Genomic DNA, 22,553 nt, shown 5'->3' with positions numbered 1-22,553 from the left:
TTGCCGACCCCATGGCCTGTAGCCCGCCAGGCTCCTCTGTCAGTGCGGATTCTCCAGGCAAGAATACTGGAGTGGGTTGCCATGCCCTCCTCCAGGGAATCTTCCCAACCCAGGATCAAACCCAGGTCTCCCACATCGAAGGTGGATTCTTTACCATCTGAGCCACCAGGGAAGCCCAAGAATACTGGAATGCGTAGCCTATCCCTTCTTCACGAGATCTTCCCAATCCAGGAATTGAACCGGGCTCCCCTGTATTGCAGGTGGATTCTTTACCAGCAGAGCTACCAGGGAAGTCCATATTGCACATAATAAAAGTAAATATCATCTATCAACTATACTTCAATAAAATTAAAACGCAAATTTTATCTTGTAAAACTTTTGTCTCAGTGTAAATACACACGCAAATATGTAAATGCTATCTGATAGGAATGGTTTAGCCAATGTGTGAAAGTTACTGTTCTAATGCCCTCAAAAAGGAATGGCCTAATATGAAGAATAATATAATGGGAAATGATTGTAAAACAATGTAACACCATTTCCAATAAAGCATCCTAATTCAGAAGTTGACTATTTCTATATATTGCCCACCCTCCACACACCATCCCCCAGGTCCCCACTCTTCCACTCTTCCGTCCTCTCCGAGCTGACTCTTTACCTGCTGCATTAGAGTACGTTACATACCAGAATGGATCAGAGTGCAAAATCATGACTAGCTTTCTTCTGAAATCCTTCAAACTGGGTACTGTTATCCCTTGAGACAGAAAAGGAGGTGCCCAAAGGCATGAGGGGAACTAAAAAAATTTAGTTCCAGTCTCTCTCCACTTAACTAGATCCTGAAATAAAGAGTAAGCGAAAATGTGGACTTATTCCTACCTGTGAGGAAAAAATAAATCAAATGAACCAAATCAACTGCAGATATTTCCCCCCCCAAATTCTGACCAAACATCACTATAACAGATATGTATTATAAAGATTTTAAGTATTTTTTAGTAAGGGTTTACACAGCCACTAAAGAGCTAGTCCAGGCTGGTCATTCTGAAAGATGACTAAGGCGTTTTCACCTGAACCATGGGAAGCACAAGAATATACAATTTTGTAAGCTTTTTTCTCAATTAGCCCTCTTGTCAGAGTCACAGTGAAAATTAAAACTCCTTTACAGAAACACCTGTAAGGGCAGTCATTATCATAAAAATCATGTTTGTTCTCCATACAAAGATAAAAATAAAGTCGCTTTGCCATATGCTCTGAGTAATTATTCAAGAAGCCTGATGGTTTTACAATGAATCATCTCTCTTGTTTACTCTGGTGATCTCTATCTCAATGGATAGTAACCCTATCTCTCCGGATGCTCCTGCCAAAAAATCTTGGATACTTCTCATATCTAATTCAAAGGCATATCTCTAACTTCAAAATATATTATACCAGCATCTTACCGCTTCTCATCACCTCCATTACTACCTCTCTCCCCCAGATAACCTCCCCTTCCACTCCTATACCCTCACAAAACTATTTTCCACCTCTCAGCCTAGGTAATCCTTTTAAAACTGTATGTGAAGCAAAAGCCAGGACTTACTAGGCTTCACACCATCTGACAGCCAGGACCACCCATTCCTACCACCTTACTCTCCGGATCCCTTCAGCCCTGTTCCCCTCTGCTCCAGCCACCCCTGTCTCCTTACTCCTTAGTCACAGAAGCATGCTCCTTCTCCAAAACTTGGCTCCTGCTGGTCCCTCTGCTTGCAACAAACTTCCTGCAGATAATCACAACGCTCGCTTCGCCACCTCCTTCACGTCTTTCTGCAAATGTTACTGTCTCAGGAAAGCTTTCCTTGACCTACTTAAAACTCATCTCTATCCCCAGGGGTTCCCATCCCTTCCTCTACTTTTATTTGTTCTTCATCATCACCAGATTATAAAGTCCATAAAAGAAGGGATTTCTGTCTGCTTTGCTGCTGTTATCTCTAGCATCCAAAATAGTGTCTAACACACAAAAGGAAGTCAGTAAATATTTGGTGAATGGATTAGTCAATTGAGTAGTAGCATACACTTTAAAGAAAAAAATCTGCTCAGTTGAGGCAGAATAAACACAAAAATATCATAAAAATCATGCTCGTTCTCCATACAAAGATTTCAGGGCTGTTACCTCATCATTACCGTCATAAGCACTGGTTAACGTTTACTGAGCTCTTACTTTGTGTGCCAAATACTATGCTGAGCACATATGCATTTTTTTCCCATCTAATTCTCACAATAATTCCATGAGTTAGGTATTATTGATCTTACAAAGCAAGACAAACAAAGGTAAGACAGGTCATTAATTACTGAGGGGCACGGAAGGGCCTAGAAACCAGAACTACATGATGTTTCAACACCATGCTCTTAACTGGTAGGCAACTGTCTCTTCAGATTAAAGCTAACATTTATTAACTGATTATTTTGTGTCAGGTTAAATTATTTACTTGCAATGTCTTATTTAACTATTTTAATCTGAAAAAAACAAAAACAAAAAAACACGAGGCCAACACTTTTAGTTGCCTATCCAACATACAATTTTCCCTTCTTTAATAACAGAACTTTGACCTACTTTGTCTGAAATAATAATGTGCTTGGATAAAAAGCATCATTTCATTTGCAAATGGCCAAATGACACAGTCTGTCCAATAAAATGGAAATGTAAGTCACTGAGTAAGGCTTCCAGGAAAGAAAGCCCTTTGAAAGCGAACCACCTGAGCTGTCACGTGACTCTGTCCTTTCTCCATATTCTTCTGGTCTGGAACACAAGCACAGGCTAGGGGTGGAACAACTATCTTGCAACTCTGAGAATGCAAGTCCAGTGCTAAGTGAAGTGGAGTGAAAAACCAGGAGTCTGGGTGCTTCATGGAACCCAGGCTTGCCACTTCAGTTTTCTTGTCATATAAAGGAGTCAAAAAAGTATTTTACTAAGCCACTACTATTTGTTTTCCATTACAGAGAGTCAAATGCAATCCCTGTTTGATACAACCCTATGAGGTTGTTAGCTCCATGTGGCTTCCTGACAATGTTATCATAGTGAAGTCTTCCAATCAGGGGAGAAAATACACTAACCATTAAACATCACTCTATCAACAGAACATAATGTCTTTCACATTAATGGAGGAGCTAGGGGTGGGATCCCGCAATCTGTACTTGGTAACTGATACTTTAGACATCAAATGTGTAGCTAGTGAACAACTGATGAAAATGTAAAAGGCGGGGAGGTGGTAGAGAATAAACTTAGTGGGATGCCTTCACCAAAGTATCAGAGGTTGGTGAATCACACCTTATTAAAAACAGATCTTAAAGAACAATTTTCTGAACCTAGGCTGAGGTAAACACTAAATATTTATTGAGGTTTTTCAAAATGCATGATAACAAAAGCAACATGGCAAAGCTCTTGTCAGACTGATTTCCCACTTTGCCACTATATTGTACTGTGGGCAATCCAGGGCCTTACACAGCTGTACTACCATGTCCAGAATAAATCCCCAAAGCGATCTAAACTTGAATGAGATCTGGAAGTGAGAAAAAAAAGATGCAGTGATGTTCCAATAAACATGAGAACAGATTCAAAATACTACAAAATTACAAGTGTTAGAGGATTTCAAATCATGAGATATTTCACATTTTATGGCAGTACCAAAAGTAAGAAATAGAAGAAGGAGAAAAAAAGGGATAACAATCATCAGTATGGAGTAATAAATATGAGCTAAAAGCTTCCTATAAACAATTACACTTGTAATTCCATACAACAGACCCAATGACAAATGTACTACTATCCCCATTTTACAGACAAAAACCGGAAACCAAAACCAATAAATTGCCCAAGATCACATAGGTAACAAGAGCTAAAGCCAGGATTTGAATTCCAGGTCAGTCTAACCCCAAAGTCCATACTCTTCAGTTGCTTCAACACACATCAAGAACTCCTGGCCAGAAATTCTAATGCAACAGCAGAGACCAGGAAGGAGCGCAGAAACACTGAGAAGGTGAACGACTACTGTGAGACCAAGGCACATCTTTCACCAGTAATCATACTCAAGAACTTCAGACTCTCGCCAAAACAGGCTTCAGATCACAGAATTTTTTAAAAGGAAGTCCTTTGAATTCCCAACCTATACACTTTTTTATTATGTTCTAGGAAGGGAATTTTCTTTGCTCTATAGGATTTTGCTAAAAAATGAGAGGACAAAACAGCACGAGAAACTAACCCCACAAATACAGCTCTAAGAAGCACATGCAAAAAAAATTATATAGTTCAAATAAATATGTATTTTGATAAGAAAGGAGACACCATTATATTATTTCCTTAAAATACAATCTTTGAAAACAGATATTCAAAAGATTCCCTCAAGCCTTTTTTTCCAGACTTTGATCATGTTTCCTGAAAAAAAGAGTATAATCTGGAGAAATTACAAAAATTCATTTTGAAAATTACTTACAGCTTATTACAAAATACTGTGTTTCAAACATTTCAGCATGAAGCAAAGTTAGAATAACTGTGCAGCTTTACTGGCCCCTGCTGCTTGCACTAAGCTGTAGTTCAAGGAAAAACTTTTTTTCCTCCCTTTTGAGAAGATAAAGTGAGACACAGTGTGTGAAGAGTGGAGTGGAAGTACCTTAGGAGCTTCTGGGAACTTATTCAGAGAAGGCGATGGCACCCCACTCCAGTACTCTTGCCTGGAAAATCCCATGGATGGAGGAGCCTGGTGGGCAGCCGTCTATGGGGTCGCACAGAGTCGGACACGACTGAGGCGACTTAGCAGTAGCAGGAACTTATTAGCAAGAAAAAGAACACTTTAAAAATGACAAAAGGATATGCAAAAGAGAATAAATCTAACTAAAAGGGTTATCTACAAAAAAAATCTGCTCCAAGTTTTTTTTTTTTTCCCCCATTATAAGGATATTTCCTTTAAGGTGGGACAATGACCACCATCTTTCAGTTACTTCCAAAAATCAATCAAAATGCAGATGCAAGGACAAGAATCCTGGATTAGGCAATAGCTGGACACCAGTACTGACTGTGCCCCTAACTAGTTCTGACTTTGGACAGGCCATTTAACCTTTCTATGTCTGTGTCTTTGGGCTTCCCAGGTGGCTCAGTGGTTAAAGAATCTGCCTGCCAACACAGGAGATGCAGGTTCAATTCCTGCATCTCCTGCACTTTTATAATATCTCTAAGTCTTCCATTGTGGCTCATACTGTAACAAATCTGCCTGCAATGTGGGAGACCTGGGTTTGATCTCTGGGTTGGGAAGATCCCCTGGAGGAAGAAATGGCAACCCACTTCAGTATTCTTGCCTGGAGAACACCATGGACAGAGGAGCCTGCGGGGGCTACAGTCCCCGGGGTCACACGACTGAGTGATCGAGCATGCACGCACGCGTCTTTATCTGTAAAACCTTACCTCATGCCTTACAAAACACTTAACTCAAAATACATCAGAGGACTAAATTTAAGGGCTAAAACTATAACACTTAGAAGAAAATATAGGAAAAACATGTTTGTGATGTTGGGTTGGTTAAGATTTCTTAGATACAAGACCAAAAGCACAATCAGTAATCTCTATCAAAATTCAAAACTTCCATGCTTTAGCAGACACCATTGAGAAAATGATAAAATTGGGGGGGGGGGGCGAGGAATGCTCTAATAAGGGAATTCCCAGGTGGTCCAGTGCTTAGGACTTGGCTCTTTCACTGCCCATGGGCGGCGCTGGATCTCTGGTCAGAGAACTAAGATCCAGCAAGTCCCGACCCCCTGCTGTCCCACCTTACCAAAGAAATGGAAAGACTGAGAGTAAATATCTGAAATCGTGTATCAGGTGAAGGACTCATATCCAGAATGAATAGACACTTAACACTCACACTTGCCTCTATAATTTAATGAGAAGAGAACAACCCAGTGGACAACCCAAGCGGGAAAATGATTGGAATAGATGTTTCACCAAAGAAGAGACATGAAAAGCTAATAAATCAGCACATGAAAAGATGCTCTCCATCATTAGTCAGTAGGGAAATGCGAAACAAAACCACAATCAGATATACTTCACATCCACTAAGACGGCTTTAATCAAAAAGACAGACAACAAATGCTGGCAAAGATGCAGAGAAAAGGGATCTTCATTCATAGCTGAAGGGAATGTAAAATGGCACAGTCACTTTAAAATTTGTTCCTTAAAAAGTTAAGCATATAATAAATCTATCATATGACCCAGCAATTCCACTCAAGAAAAATGTAACATGTTCACCTGAAGATTTGATACAAAATGCTCACAGCAATATTATTCAAAATAGGCAAAAGGCGGGAGCAATCTAGTGTCCATCAAAAGGTATCCAATAAAAGGGAATAATGTACTAACACAGGCAGCAATATGGATGAACCTCAAAAAACATTACACCAAGTAAAAGAAACCAAACACAAAAGATCACGTATTATATGATCATATTTATGGGAAAATGTCCAGGAAAGACAAATCTATAGAGACAGAAAGTAGATTTGTGGTTGCCTTCGGCAGGGGGTGGAAACAGGGAGTGACTGCAAATGGACATGAGGCATCTTTTTGGAATGATGGAAATGTTCTAAAATTGGATTGTGGTGATGACTGAACAACTCTGTAAATTTACTAAAAAAAAAAACGATAGTACTGTACAGTTAAAACAGGTGGATTTTATGGTATACAAATTGTTTTTAAAATGAAAAAATGTTATGCTATGCGAATGAAGCAAAACACAAAACACTATATATTATACAATCCCATCGACATGACATGTCCAGAAAAGGCAAATCTATGGAGTTGGAAAGGTTTGCGATTGCCTGAAATTGGGGATAGGAACAGGGATTAATTGTAAACAGGCATGAGGGATCTCAATGGGGTGATGAAAATATTCTAAAACTGGATTATACTGATTGGTGCACCACAATACATTTATTCAAATCATTTAATTTTACACTTTAAAATGGGTTAATTTTATACTAAAAAAAAATGGGTGAAATTATATCTGAGTAAAGTTGTTTTTAAAAATAAAGTGGTCAAATCACCTGAGAGTTCTTAACTTTTGGAGATGATGACTAACCCTACCCCAGAGGGCTGAGCCTCCCTTTTGCTCACTCACAGACACTCTATTGGTCTGAGAATAGCAAATCAATAAGTTTCTAAAGCTCTAGAGCCTTGTGCCACCTGAATACCAAAAGCATTAACAACCACAATGCTACTCTCCACCCTAGAAAGATGTACACCTTACTGGAAAGGGAAAGCAAAATTCCTCTTCTAAAATGACAGAGACCCCTTTTCCTTGCTTTTTTAGACATCGTTTTGGAATCTCCCACTTAATCCCTTTTTTCAGTATGAAACTCTAATGGAGGTACTCAGAAACAGTTTTTAGAATGAACCAGTACACACCAAAGATGCGGCACACAGTAAGGACCAGATCCATGAAGCGGCTTAAGGAAAAAGACTGGATGTCTTCACATAAATCTTACCCCAGATTTGTTTTGATACAAGAAGCAAGTGGGAGAAAAAAAAAGAAAGAAATGTGACAAAGTTTCTCTAAACACTGACACAATGCAATAAACACTCACTCTCCCCAACCCCCAAGACAGCTAAGGAGTTTTCAGCCACTCTTTGCTATAAAACTAATTTAGGACAGGATGCTGATCTGAAAGCAAAGCAGACAATCTTCTTCCTCCAATACACAGGGGTCCGCTGATGTTCGCTGACTCGAGCTTCTGTTTAGCTAAACCCACTCCCTTTTGATTTCTAAGATCACTAGATTATTGTTGTCCGACAAATACTCCCCTTATCCCCAGTCCCCACCCTCCCCCAGTCACTGTGCCTCTCTGATAATTACTATTCATGTTTGTGCAAGCTGCGATCTCTGCCAGCTGGTATTCCCAGACCCCCTTCAAATCCATTCCACACACAACCACCGTTGGATCTTATCATGTCTCTGCTTGAAGCCTTCCAAAACACTTAAAATTTCAAAACACTCACTTTGGCTGAGAAGGCCCCTAAAATTTGGCTCCTCTCTTACCTTTCTAACCTTACCAGTCTTCTTTCGGGTCCTAAAACATATCAAGCTTTTTCCCTTCTCTGGGGCCTTTGCATTTCCTCATTTCTCAGTAAGGAACAATCTTCCCTTGGCCCTCAAGACTCTTTCTCATCCTTCAGAGCTCACCTTACATGTGAACACCTCAGAAAAAGCATCTTCCTTGAAATGGCCCCAACTAGGTCTCTCAGAACATCTTGCTTGTTCCCTTGCTAGCACCTGCCAAAACCTGTAATTCTTTTTATTTGCCTACTTAGATCTACCTCCCTGGCTGGCAAGTCAATTCCAAGCAGTCCTAAGTTGGTCTACGTCGCTCAGTGCCTTACCTGCAGCTTCACCTGGAGAGGCTCCCCAGTTCCACCCGAGCCATGCCTGGCACTTCGTGCGGGTTCTCACGCGGATGCAGGACTGAACAGAAACACCCTAATCTATCACCCCACAAATAGATGACCTAGCCCCCAATTGCAATACCCCATTCCTCGCAAAGCCTTGTAAAAGCCTGTCCCACATCTTCACTTTTCTTTTTTGTCTCAGACACATCTGTCGCCACACAAATCTCTGACGAGCCTCCCAGACCCCACCCCACCTCGCCGCACAGGCGCGCCTCTCAAAATCCCCTCCACGCCTTGCAGGAGCTGCACAAACCCCGAGCCTCACCACGCGCCCTACCAACACCCGGGCCACTCGAGCGCCCACGAATATCTGAGAGTCCTGCGCTCCCCGAGCTCCCGCGGGACCCCACGTTCCGGCGCGTCACCCGCCGCCCAGCGCGGCGCCTCCCTCCTCCGCGGCGCCAGCTCTCACCTATCACCTCCTGCAGCTCGTAATCGTCCCTGTTGATGGACCAGGGCAGGGCACTGGAGTCCTCGGTCATGACGGCGGCACGACACTCGGTCTTCCCGCAAACTCACTGACCTCTCTCTTCTCCTCGCCGCGCCTCTCCCCACCCCCAACCGCTGCCGCCGCGCCCCCACCAACCGCCTAGCGAACAGCCACGGGTCGGACGGCGCCTGGCGCTGGGTGGCCGCGCGGCAGAGCGGTGCGGGGCTCGAAGCACCCGCGAACCTCGCCTCTTTGCTCCTCTGCGGCCGGCACACCCCTCCCCGGCCCAGGTCCCGGCTTCGGCCTCCACAGCAGCAGCGACAAGAGCTTCGCCTGGGCCCAGCCCCTCTGTCCCGCCCTCCACCTCAGCCCCACGCACTGGCCAAACTTTCCCTTCTCCCTCCACCTGCCGACACGCAGCGCGCTGACGTCACCACGTCGGGCATGCCCCCACCTCTGCCCCGCCTCCAGCTGCCATTTTAAGTGTGGCTGGATAAACAGCGAGCAAGAAGAAAGCCCGAGGAAGACGAATTTGATGGTGGAAGGGAAGAAATACTTTGAAAGAAGTTCAGCAAGGGCATCGGAAAGCCAGAAAAGAGCCGAAAGTAGCAGAGGCAGTAGCCACACTAAACATGGCGACCAAAGGGCAGCCTAGTGGAGGGGGCGGAGCCACTTCTGGCGGCGAGGGCACGTTGCCGTCTCCGTCGTCGCATTCATTGGCTTATTTGAGAAGGAATCAGAACGGCAGTAAGTGTGTGTGGACGTCAGTCATAAGTTAGTCCCGCCTCCACGCGCTAGGCGCGCTGTTCCGCGACAAGGCTCCGGTCCTGCAAGATCACGGTTACGCTACTCGCTTTGCACCGTTCTCCCAAGTGACGTCGCCACGTAACCGTCACACCCTCGAGACGTGCACACGGCCCCGCAGGGTGTGGAAAAACCCGAGGGAGCAGCTGGGTGGGGTAGCCTTGGGGTGTGGACGACTGCCAATTGGAATAAAAAGTCTCGGTCCACGGGACAGAGTGGAACCGGAAGCGCGCCCCGTGACGACAATTTTTTTTAGGCGGAAGTTATTTCTACAGCGCCCGGCTCGGCCTTCCCTGTAACCTTACAAGATAGGGAAGGTGTTCTATCCATTCTCAGCTTTGAAGCTCAAATGATCACCTGTCTCGGGGCCTTGGAAGGTTGCAGTTTTTCCCCTGAGGCAACTGGGGCCATTAAGCTAGAGCTATTTGGCCCATCAGATTTGAGGTCACGTCAAAGCCTTGGCTTTTGTGTGACGTCATTGAACTTCAGTTTTTCTCAGGTTGTCCACTTAGGTCATTTGGGGAAGTCAATAGGATGAAACTGAAAGCCTTTGGTAAAATGGAGTGAAGAGTAGCCACGTGGATTGGTCTAGGTTTGAAAGTCGTCTCAGTTGGATGTCTTTCAGATCAATAGCAGTCATTATGAAAGACATCTTCACCCAAGCCCTTCCAGGCACCGGAAGCCCTGTGCAGGAAATCCAGCGACCACGAAGCCAAAGCAGTCAGCTATGAGCTGCGGCCACCACGTTAGCACGTTTCCACATTCTTGGAGGGATTAGAGAATGTTTTGGGAGGGGATCCTGCAAAGTTAATATGATATAAAACAGGTGTAAATTGAGAGGCTAGAATATCCCAGTCGCAGAGAAGTGCCAGAGTTTCCAAGTTTGAAAGCGTAGCACAGGCATTCCTATAAAGATTCGTTTCAGCCATTGACTACTGACACCTTTATTGCCGTGTGTTGCATTTTTCTTTTGGCAGAGAGAAGAAGGATGGGAGTGAAAGAGGAGAGTGAAAAATTTGGCTTAAAGCTCAACATTCAGAAAACTAAGATCGTGGCATTTGGTCCCATCACTTCATGGGAAATAGATGGGGAAACAGTGGAAACAGTGTCAGACTTTATTTTGGGGGTCTCCAAAATCACTGCAGATGGTGATTGCAGCCATGAAATTGAAAGAGGCTTACTCCTTGGAAGAAAAGTTATGACCAACCTAGATAACATATTCAAAAGCAGAGGTATTACTTTGCCAACAAAGGTCCATCTAGTCAAGGCTGTGGTTTTTCCAGTGGTCATGTATGTCTGAGAGTTGGACTGTGAAGAAAGCTGAGCGCCGAAGAATTGATGCTTTTGAACTGTGGTGTTGGAGAAGACTCTTGAGAGTCCCTTGGACTGCAAGGAGATCCAACCAGTCCATCTAAAGGAGATCAGTTCTGGATGTTCATTGGAAGGACTGATGCTGAAGCTGAAACTCCGATACTTTAGCCACCTCATGCAAAGAGTTGACTCATTGGAAAAGACCCGGGTGCTAGGAGGGATTGGGGGCAGGAGGAGAAGGGGACAACAGAGGATGAGATGGCTGGATGGCATCACTGACCTGATGGACATGAGTTTAAGTGAACTCTGGGAGTTGGTGATGGACAGGGAGGCCTGGTGTGCTGTGATTAATGGGGTCACGAAGAGTCAGACTCGACTGAGCGACTGAACTGAACTGAACTGAAGGTTGGGGATCAGATCTATCAGGAGCTAAATATGATGATAAAGATTAGAGATCTCAAGATTTGTCTAATAGAAAGATCCATAAGCCAGTGATTCTTAACTTGGGTTTATTGGTCTTATGGACCATGAACAGCCTTCAGAAGGTTTGTGGGGGTTTTGTGTTTTTTTCACACCTTTAGCTTGTATGCAGAATAATTTCTCCTTCAGGGAGAAATTTGACCACCTTTTCCCCTTCTCTTTTTCCCCAGTGAAAAGGAGCTACTGACTTAAAAGTGAAAATCCAAGATGTTTATTGACCCACGTTTTTGTTGATCAGGGTACTATACATTTGTTGATGGGTTGTTCTCTACTTCTTCCAAAGTAGCTTGATGGTTTAGTTGAGCCAGACCCTGCTCTGCAGATCGGTCATTTTATTTCCTCTGTCTCCTGGCCTTTCTCCATGTGGCCTGTTAGTTGTTAAGATCTCATGTTTTTAATGAGCAAGGAATTGGTGGCTGTTGGAGGCCAGAATCTCAGCTTATGAAGTATGTTCCATGTGAGAACACTTATCATAAATATTGGGTGTATAGTGGTGAACAAGGTGACTTAGTTCCTGTTTTCATGGAGTATAGTCTAGTAGAGAAACAGCAATGTGTGCTCTGTGCTGAGTCACTCGGTCTTGTCTAACTCTTTGTGACCCAATGGACTGTGGCCCATCAGGCTCCTCTGTTCATGAGATTTCCCTGGCAAGAATACTGAAGTGGGTTGCCATTTCCTCCTCCAGGGGATCTTTCCCACCCAGGGATTGAACCCACATCTCCTGCATTGGAAGGTGGATTCTTTACCACTGACCCACGAGGGAAGCCCTGTAGACAGCATCAAGTACAATGTGTAAAATTAGAAGATGAAAATCACTGGGCTGAGAAGCTGGGAGGGAAATTATGTTCATACTTCCTCTTCTTTCTCTGTTGCCTTTAAGCAGCTTACCTGCATCGTGCTTTGCTTTTAGCACCTGCAGGGTAGGGGGAAAAGGACTAATTTCAAGACTAGTGATACCCTGAAGTGGTAATTACAGCTTTAATAGTTCAAGTTTTATAGACTTCTTAAATGAGAGAGTTGAAATCTATAAATGAATGTGTACCATATGTGAAAAGCCTGAATGTAAAGAAAAGCACAAATTTAGGTGTCCTAAGTTGATTTTCTCAGCAGTTCCTTGTCAGTGCCAGTACCAACTATAAACCCCTGGAATCTTTCTCTCCCCCTTGCCCCCTCTCTCCATTATCACACCTCAGATGTAGTATAAAGTCATCTCTTGTGAGAGGGCATTTCACCCATTCCTCACATGGAAGTGCTTCCCACCTCTGCACTTGGAATGGTCCCTGCACAGACACATACTCAGGCATGGTGTTGATTAAATCAGTGGAGTTCATGAGTAGAGAAGACATGCGCAAGCTAGGAGTCTGGAGCCTGGGGAGAATCTGACATCTTGGCAAATCCAGGAAAGGAACCAAGGGCACACATACTGGAGTATGATGACAGAGTCTCAGAGCGTGGAAAAAAATAGGTAAGTAAGAGGTTATTGTGGGGGAGGGGGGAATCAGCCCATGCAGAAAGTAGAGTCTCAACATCAAACTGAATTCTGAGCCAGAAAGTAACATCACATTCGCCCAGGTTGGCACCATGCCAACTTGAACTCAAGCTGAATTCAGCAAAAGATGGGAAGTAGTTGACTGAGCTGGAGCAGGTTCCTAAGTACCTACTACTTTTGTAACACAATCTCTTAAAGGTGGAATATGTCTAGAAGCCTTCACTAAAATGTTTATTGTAGTGTTATTGAAATAGGAAGAAACTGGTAACAACCTTGAATGAAAATATCTATTGATACAGGAATGGTAATTGCTTGTGTATATTGTGTGAAGGGCTTCTCAGGTGGCACAGTGGTAAAGAACCCACCTGCCAATGCAGGAGATGCCAGAAACATGGGTTCAGTCCTTGGGTTGGGAAGATCCCCTGGTGTAGGAAATGGCAACCTGCTCTAATAATTCTTTCCTGGGAAATCCATGGACAGAGGAGCCTGGTGGGCTGCAGTCCATGGGGTCACAAAGAGTCAGACACACCTTAGTGACTGAGCACATATGTGGAACATCTCAGGATAAATAAGAAGCTCATGTGTTAATGCTAGCTGAAGTAGCAACCCCAAACTACACTAAACTGGCTGGTTTAACCCAAAAGCTTATTTCTGACACACATATAGTCCAGTACGTATGTCCTTGGTCCCTTTGGCCCAAGTTGACAGTTAAAGTTTGCCTCCTTCAGTCCTGTGGCATCACCGTCTCCTAGCGTCTGCAAAGACTCTTCCTCTGGACCCTCTGCATTCAGCCAGCTGGTTATCTGAGAGGCAGAACACCACAGAAGCTGGCCAGCTCTGGAAGTTGTGTTTGTTACTTCTTCCCAGGTTGTGTTGGTCAAACACAGCCAGTCAACTCACCACGACTGAAATCAAGGAAGAAGCAATGGGATTGGTCGGCATCTAGCACTCTCTGTTACAACTGGTAACTTTGGTTGCCGCCAGACCAGAGCTACTGACACATAGAAGGGATGTTCTCTTCTGCACATTTTGAATTTTGTAAATCCAAATATTTCAACTGTTCAAAAGAAGTTAACAGAGGACTGGTAAAACTATAATTCATCCATGCTGTGAAATATTACATAGCAGTTGGAAAGAATGAAAGAGGTCTATACATACTGGAGTGGAATGATCTATAATCAAGGTAAACAAGTTGTAGATAAATTTCTGCATTGATTTAGTTTGGGCCAGGATAACAAATTACCACAGAAGGGATGGCTTAAATAAAATTCTTTTCTCACAGTTCTGGGGTCTGGGAAATCAAAGATGAGGCTACTGGCAGATCTGATGTTTAGCAAAGCCCTGCTTCCTGGTTTGTAGACAGCCATCTCCTCTTGTATTGCATATAGCAAAGGCAGGTGCAAGCTCTCGTCTCCGCTTAGGAGGGCACTAATCTCATTCATGAGCATTCCACCTTCGTGACCTATTTACTTCCCCAAAGCTCCACCTTCTAATATTTATTATCACATTGAGGGTTAGGATTCAACATATGTTTGGGGCAAACACAAACATTCAGTCTGTAACTTACCCATATATAAATATATGGAATAAGGGCTGGAAGATGCATGTAGGTTATAGACTGAATGTGTCACCCCCAAATTCACATTTGGCTCTAAAATTTTACCTGTCTGGTGAGAGTGAAATGATAGCTCATTTCAGTTTTAATTTGCATTTTCTTGATTATTAACTAAGCTGGGTGTTATGTTCATGGGTCTCCAGAATACTTTTGTGAAACAGACCTTCATGAATTGCTTTAGAGAATTACACTGCTAGTGTTACACAATATGATATTGTTTTCTCCTTACAGTTCAAACAATGCACACAAAGCAGTACATATTCGACGACAGAAACAAAGTAACAGAAGTGTACATACCAGAGTGACTGCATTCAGGAAGACGCCAGTAGTAGGCGCAACTGGATGCAGAACAATTCAGTTTCAGGGAAACAGAGCAATTCAGTTTGGTGACTGGGGGAAAGGAAAGGGATACAAGTAGGATAGGGCACCGAACACTTCCAGGATTCATTTAGTGCTGTTTCTTAACTTGGTGATGAGGACAGACGTGCTCGTCAGTAGTTCTCATCGACTATCCCTAGATGTCCACATGTCCTTTTAGAGTATAGTTCATAATTTCAAAGTTTGGTTTCACATGGCTCAGATAGTAATACGCGCGCTACTCGACGACCTGCCTGTGCCTTCTTCTGAGCTGAAGGGAGTGCCCGACACTCTTCTCAGCCTGGCTTCACTGCACCTCCCTTTGTTCACCCTTCCCTTCCAGGAATGCCACCTTCCTTTTGCTCCACCCATCCAGGTCTTGCTGGTCTGCCAGGTTCAGCTGATGATGGTCAGCTCTCCCTGCCCCCCTACTCAGACCGCTGTTTTCTGAGATTGTTCCAGGCCTGAGGGAAGTCATGTGCACTTATTACCTCATCCAGACCATTTCTGGGCACTTAGCCTGTACTGCCAGGTAACCATAGACTTCTCTTTTTGTGAATATTCTGTATTTCAAATTGGGTTGTAGATCACCCATGAGGAGTGGGGGATACCCTATCTCACCAACAGAAGTAAAGGATTTGTGTGGAGTTTTGACCTTGGTAGTGGTGGTGGATTGCCCACCTTAAGCCTTGCCAGCATGGTAAGCATCTAGAAATGTATAAAGAGCTGCATTTCTTGCCTTTTTAGGAAAATTTTCAAAAATAAATGTACCATTCAATACTCCACCTTAGACAGGAGTTTCAGAATCTCTGAGTCACAGCTCTAGTCACAACACTGAAAAATATAAGTATCTCTCACTAAGCTCAGGAACTGAATAATCAGATTTATCTTCTGATAATTTGGTGTCCCATGCTCTCTGAACTTAGGGTAGATTTGGACAGCATGGTTCATCAAATTCATCAGATCAAAAGCCTAAGAGAATGTTCATCACAACAGTTAAAGTGCCTGTAATGTGCCAGGTAGTACGCTAAAGGATTATGAATGTATACTTCATGTGGTCAGTAATAGAGCCTGTGAGGTGTCTATGCCAGTTTTACAGATGAGGAAGTGAACTCAGAAAGCCTGAGAAAACTTGCCTCCAGATATTCCTGGAAATGCTTAGCACAGAACCTGGCTTGTAAATGCTCAATATAGCTGCTGCTCCTGTTGGTGGGACTGGAGTGAGAAAGCTTTCTGGAACGTGGGGTTGAGCAACAATTCCAGCCGTGTGTCTTGACTCAGGTTTGCTTGCTCAGGAAAAACAGGTTTCAGCCACCGCCGTGTGATGTCATTCATATCATAGCATGACCTCGTTTATTTTTTAATCTTATTAAAAACTGTGTTTTGCTCATTTATTTTTGGCTGCGCTGGGTCGTGGCTGCTGGGTGGACTTTCTCTAGTTGCGGTGATCTGGGCTACTCTCCAGTGGCGGAGCATGGGCTTCTCATCACAGCGGCTTCTCTTGTGCAGCGCAGGCTCTCAGGTTCGCAGACTCAGTAGCTACAGCTCCCAGGCTCAGGAGCACAGGCCCAGTAGCTGTGGCACATGGGCTCAGTTACCCCATGGCACATGGGATCTTCCCGCATCAAGGATGGAACCTGTGTCCCCTGTATTAACAGTTGGATTCTTTGCCACTGAGCCACCAGGGAAGCCCCAGCACTTCCTAATTCCTTATTGCAATGTCTGGGGAAGAAAATAAAGGCTTTCTCTTTGATGCTCAGTGGATTGTGAAGCCTTGTTTGCCTTTAGCATCCAACCTGAATGAGAGAATTTGGGGTTCAGGCGTCCCAAAAGTGGGGTTCTGCTGGACTGAATGTGGAGTTGGAAATTTCAGAACATCAAGAAATGGGGACAAAAGCACCCTCCCAGGTGTCGTGCGCATGCATTTACTGACGGTTCTCCACGTGCTCAGCTGTGAGCAGTCTGCCAGAAAATAGGACTGTCTTCTGTCATCCAAAGGGGCCTGGGCCCCCAAACTGATGTCACTTCCCTGGTGAATGGCAGCAGATGGTGACAGAGGGAGGGCTCTCCATGCTCTTCAAGCGGAATCTAAGCGCTATCCACCCCATCCAGCAGACAGAAAGTTTTAGCAGACACTTCTGTTAACTCAGATTCTTCTCCCTCAGTCTTTTGGGGGAGGTGACTTGTTCTCACTTAGTTGTAGCTCACTCAAATCTGAGAGAAAAAAAATAATTAAAGATCTGGTTGCTCTGTGGTAAGCGCTGTAGAATAGCTGGTGCTGTGATGGGCCTTCTTATGCACTTGACAAACCCTGGGACCCAGCCCGAAAGCAGGAGCACAAAGCAGAACTGACAGCATGTTGCACCAACACTGAGTTTGTCGTCAGAATGGAAAGCTGTTGCGTCTGTGAAGAAAAAGCCTTTCTCAATATGGAGTTGGGTAACTTCACCTTGTAACGTATGTACACGTGGTGTGTTGTTCACATTTCACCTGGCAGGGAGACCCAGGAAAGAAGCAAATTTGGAGTGTCAAGGACTCCTTGGAAGGTCCTGGAAAAGCCTGTGCATGTGTATGGGCATATTCAAACGTGGCATTCTACACTAAGTATAAGTTACCAGTCTGTAGGAGCTATATATGGAGAAGGCGATGGCACCCCACTCCAGTACTCTTGCCTGGAAAACCCCATAGACGGAGGAGCCTGGTAGGCTGCAGTCCATGAGGTCACTAAGAGTTGGACCCCACTGAGCGACTTCACTTTGACTTTTCACTTTCATGCATTGGAGAAGGAAATGGCAACCCCCTCCAGTGTTCTTGCCTGGAGAATCCCAGGGATGGGGGAGCCTGGTGGGCTGCCGTCTATGGGGTCGCACAGAGTTGGACACGACTGAAGTAACTTAGTAGTAGTAATAGTAGTAGTAGGAGCTATATGACCAGGAGGTGCATGTGCCCTCAAACTGCCTAGGGAAAAGGAATGGATCTTAGGACCACGACCCCTGGATATAGAAAGGCTAGGGAAGGAATTTGCACTGCAAAGATTTAGAGGGGTGGGCAGACTTGAAGGCCACAGAGTAGAACCTGTAACTGACATGTTGGTACAAAGCACCCCAGCAAAAGGGTCTTAATTTTTCAGCAGAGGGACTTTGCTGGCTGTCCAGTGGTTAAGACTCTGCGCCTCACAGCAGGGGATGTGGGTTTGATCCTTTGTCAGGGAACTAAGATCCCACATGCCATGTGGTGTGGCCAAAACTTAAAACAATAATTTTTTTTTAACATAAAATTTGACGGATGGATTGTTAATATAATTGTCCCTGGAGGGGCCCAAATTCACAATTTTCCTGCAGCCCTTATGTCAAAAGCTGGTTCTTACTTGCTCAGATCATGGTGTTCCTTGTATACTGTAGGGGTGAAAACTTCCCTACCTGTGATGTCCAGACCATGAGGGGAAAAAGGAAGAGGAAACAAAAGTAGCACTGCCTGCAGGTATGTGAGCAGAGAAGTGGAAGAGGAAGAACAAGCAGGCAGGCATGCTCCAGGGTCCTCATCTCTGGTGTCCATTCTCCCCAGCACCCCCACCCCCAGTCTTGAATAGAAGAAATTGTAGAAACATCTAAGACAGATAGGGCAACCTGAGGAATTCAGAATGTCGGAGGCTTGTGGGCTGCTTCCCTGGGTAAGGCTTGGGAGAGGCTGCAAGCTGCCAAGAGCAGCCTTCCACTTGGCTTTGCATCATGTCCAGTATACTGTAGGAACAGTGTGACAGAGGGCAGAGCGTAGGCCCTGAACACCAGCGTACCATATCCAGTCCCTCACAGCTTGTGCTCGGTCCGCAGGGAATCAGAAGCTTCCCTGTGCCCCGTGACAGCACTTGGAAGTGCCGTAGAGGCTGGTGTAGAGACTGGCCGTGAAAAGGCCTGTGGAGGGGGGTTTTATGGCAAAAGGCCAGTGGTTGGGACCATGGCCTCCAGCTCTGAGGGCTGGCATCTCTCTCTAGAGGCCAGATGAGGTGCACTGCATCCGGGTAATCATGGAAGTTCAGGAAGGAAGCCAGGAGTTTCATGGCACAGCTAGAAGACCTCACAGAAATCCAAAGCAACACTTTCCTTCTGCTGTGAGTTCACATTTGAGCCTCTGATTTCCTGAGCTCCAAGGCCTTAGTTATTTTTTTTAAGCTATTTAGTTTATATCAGAGTATAGCCAATTAGCAACATTGTGATAGTTTCAGGTAAAACAGCAGAGGAACCTAGCTATACATCTACATGTATCCATTCTCTCCCAAACCCGGTGCCATCCAGGCTGCCACATAACATTGAGCAAAGTTCCCTGAGCTATACAGTAGGTCCCTGTTTGTTATCCGTTTTAAATACAGCAGTGTGTACACGTCGATCCCAAACTCCCTACCTCTTTCCCGCTGGCAACCATAAGTTCATTCTCTACGTCTGTGAGTCTGTTTTTGTTTGTAAATAGGTTCATTTGTATACTTTCTTTTTAGATTTCACATATAGGGGATATCATACGATAGTTCTCCTCTGTCTCCCAGACCTTCTTGGTAAGGTGAGGGGGGCAGGGGGAGAGAAAGAGACCCGAGAAGCAGCATTTACTTCAGAGAGACCAAGTTACTCTGAAACATACTGTTAATCATCTAATATTCACCAGCAAGCCTAAGTCTCCCCTTGCCACCTAGCAGGACAGGGCCTTATAGGAAAGATTAGACTACAGAAAACAAACCACATTGTCTTTGCACCTCTCAGTTAGAATGTGAGTTAATATGCATCCCTGCATAGGAAGTGTCCAGTTAAGGCCAGCCTTTTGGTGGAGCACACAGATCCTCACAGCCAGCATGGGGCCAGGAAAGGGGAGCCTTTGTTCAGGAGCAGGAGTGATTTGAATCAGCTCGTGGGCCCAGTGTTCATCTGAAGAGTGGGCAGGACCCACAGCAGAGAAAGGAGGAGACCTGAGTGGGCATGGTGGGACTGTGGTTGGCTGAGCACGGCAGTGGGCTTGCAACAAACCTGTTTTGTCACTTAGGACCTCTTGGTTGCCGGTGACAGGATTAAGGATGCATTGGGGATGCCAGCACTCCTGCTGCGACAGTAGCCAAAGTAGAAATCTATTTCTCCCGTACCTAAAAGTCGAGTATGGACAATTTTGAGCTGATAGTTCCACCCAGTAATCAAAATCCCAGGCCCTTCCTATGCTGTGTCTGCTGTCCTCAACATGGAGCTTCTAAGGGACTTCCCTGGTGGTCCAGCGGTTAAGACTGAGCGGTTAAGGCTGAGCGGTTAGGGGCCCGGGTTCCATCCCCAGTCAGGGAACTAGGTCCTACATGCCTCAACTGAGCCCCGCTGCAGCCAAATATTTAAAAACAAAACAAAACAGAGCTTCTAACTTCCACCACTGTACCCACATTCCTGCAGCATGAAGGGGAGGGAAAGTAGAGGGCACACAATTTTGTTAAGGTCATGAATTATAAGTTGCATATATAACTTTCTCTTTTTAAAAATATTTTATTGAAGTATAGTTGATTTTCAACGTGTTAGTTTCTGATGTATGGCTAAGTGATTCAGTTTATATATGTATATGCAAAGTGATTCAGTTATATATATATATATGCATATTCTTTTTCATATATTTTTCTGTTATGGTTTATTACAGGATATTGACTATAGTTCCTTGTGTTATACAATAGGACCTGGCTGTTTATCTGTCCTGTATATAATAGTTTGCATCTGGTAATCCCAAACTCAGTGCCTTCCTCATATATGTGAGCAACTCAATTCCAGAATCCTATTTTAAGGCCATTGCTGACACCAATTATGGTACTAATCAGGTCCCCAAAGGAAGTAAGGGGCATGCTCAAAGTGGATTATTTGAGGAGAGTTTAATAAAGGAGCTGTTTGCTAAGGCATGGACTGGGAAACCAAACAGAATGTGCAATAGTCCTGTGTTGTCAGCCTCAGGAAACCAACCATCCCGAGGCCTGAAGGAGCAAGGATGCAGAGGACTGCTGGAATGAGAAAGGGTAGGTAAAGGAGAGATCTACCTGAAAATAGTTGTGGCCTGTGGTAGAAGGAAGTCAGCCCTCAGCAGCCCCACAAGAAAGGAGGCAAGGGAATAAATATCCCAACCTTATTACTTCCTGTGCTTCCACCTTCCACTTGTGCTGACAATTAACCAATCCCAACAGAAAACCAGAAGGTAAGGGGGGCCTATTGATATAATTCTTGAAGATCAATATCCAGGGACACAGAGCCTTGCAGAGAACAAGGGGAGGAGAAAACAGATAATAACCATCTAGAACACAATCCAAACTAGTTTAAACATACAGTTTACTGGCTCATATAACTGCAAGAAGATCAAACCAGTCAATCCTAAAGGAAATAAATCCTGACTATTCACTGGAAGGACTGATGCTCAAGCTCCAATACTTCGGCTACCTGATGTGAAGAGCCGACTCATTGGAAAAGACACTGATGCTGGGAAAGATTGAAGGCGTAAGGAGAAGTGGGTGGCAGAGGATGAGATGGTTAGATAACATCAGCGACTCAACGGACTTATATTTAAGCAAACTCCAGGAGATTGTGAAGGGCAGAGGAGCCTGGCGTGCTGTAGTCCATGGGGTTACAAAAGAGTCGGACACAACTTAGTGACTGAGCAACAACCTATCTGAAAAGTCAAGCTGTAAGACTTAGAGCAGGGGCTCAAATGAGGCCATCAGTTTTTTCCCTCCATTCACAGGCTTCATATAAAGGCAGGATCTCCCATCATGCTCCACGCTGGCTCTAAAACTTACCTTTTTCATTCAAGGACAGTGGGATTTCTCAAAGAATTCACTGGATCTCATTGAATCTGGCTGAAACATTTGGCATGCCTGAACCCATTCTGATGCTCAGCATCAAGGAGAGGTGTTGCTTAGTTTAGATCTGTGTCTGGAACTGGTGTTGAAAAAGCATGAAGCAAAAGCATGGCATGGAGCCTGAATGAAGAGAAGCAATGTTGATGTTAGGTAGTGAGAACACTGAGTACCCTATATCTCTCTTCCCAGATGTACCTATGAATCACCTGCAGAATTTTATGAATTAGGCCTGCAGTGGGGCCTGAGATTCCTTATTTCTAGCAGATGGTATGATGCTGCCAGTCCAGGGACCACATTTTAAGTAGCAAGATTCTACAGCTGCACTGTATAATGGGGTAGCCACTGTCTCCATGTAGCTGCTGAGCACTATAAATGCGGCTAGTCTAATTTGAGATGTGCTATAAGTGGAAAATACACACTGGATTTTAAAGACTTAATATGAAAAAAACCACCTAAAATGTCATCAGTAGTCTTTATACAGATTACATGTTGAAATTATATTTTAGATAGATTGGGTTAAATAAAATGTTAAAATTAATGTCATCTGTTTCTTTTTTACTTTTTTAGCATGGCCACTAGAAAATATAAAAATACATATGTGGTTCACCTAGTTCTGTTGAATAATACTGTGTTCATTATCCAACTCCTGAAGGTGGTAATTCTCAAAATTAGATGAAGTTGGGGTCCTTAAAACATTCTCACTGATGATACTCAAGTCAGAAGAGCCTCATAAAGCAGAGAGCTCATGAGAATTAACCTCAT

General features: G+C 44.2%; 1 protein-coding gene and 1 long non-coding RNA gene across 3 annotated transcripts in view; one reads left to right on the top strand and one right to left on the bottom strand.

Moving 5' to 3' along the window:
• Positions 1-9,262, bottom strand: part of OXSR1 (oxidative stress responsive kinase 1) — an 85,091-nt gene extending 75,829 nt beyond the window's left edge. For both annotated transcript variants that reach the window (XM_060402086.1, XM_004018228.5), the window contains exon 1: positions 8,865-9,262. In XM_060402086.1, the coding sequence (XP_060258069.1) occupies positions 8,865-8,934 (70 nt within the window). In that variant the 5' untranslated portion in view covers positions 8,935-9,262. The remainder of the gene's footprint in view (positions 1-8,864) is intronic.
• Positions 9,263-9,684: 422 nt separating this feature from the next.
• Positions 9,685-22,326, top strand: LOC132658166 (uncharacterized). Its single transcript, XR_009597334.1, has 2 exons — positions 9,685-9,808; positions 10,664-22,326. It is a non-coding gene; the product is annotated as an uncharacterized LOC132658166 (long non-coding RNA).
• Positions 22,327-22,553: the final 227 nt, after the last annotated feature.

This window comes from Ovis aries, chromosome 19 (genome assembly GCF_016772045.2).
Source record: "Ovis aries strain OAR_USU_Benz2616 breed Rambouillet chromosome 19, ARS-UI_Ramb_v3.0, whole genome shotgun sequence".
Classification (NCBI taxonomy): Eukaryota; Metazoa; Chordata; class Mammalia; order Artiodactyla; family Bovidae; genus Ovis; species Ovis aries.
This window is presented reverse-complemented; position numbering and strand designations above follow the sequence as displayed.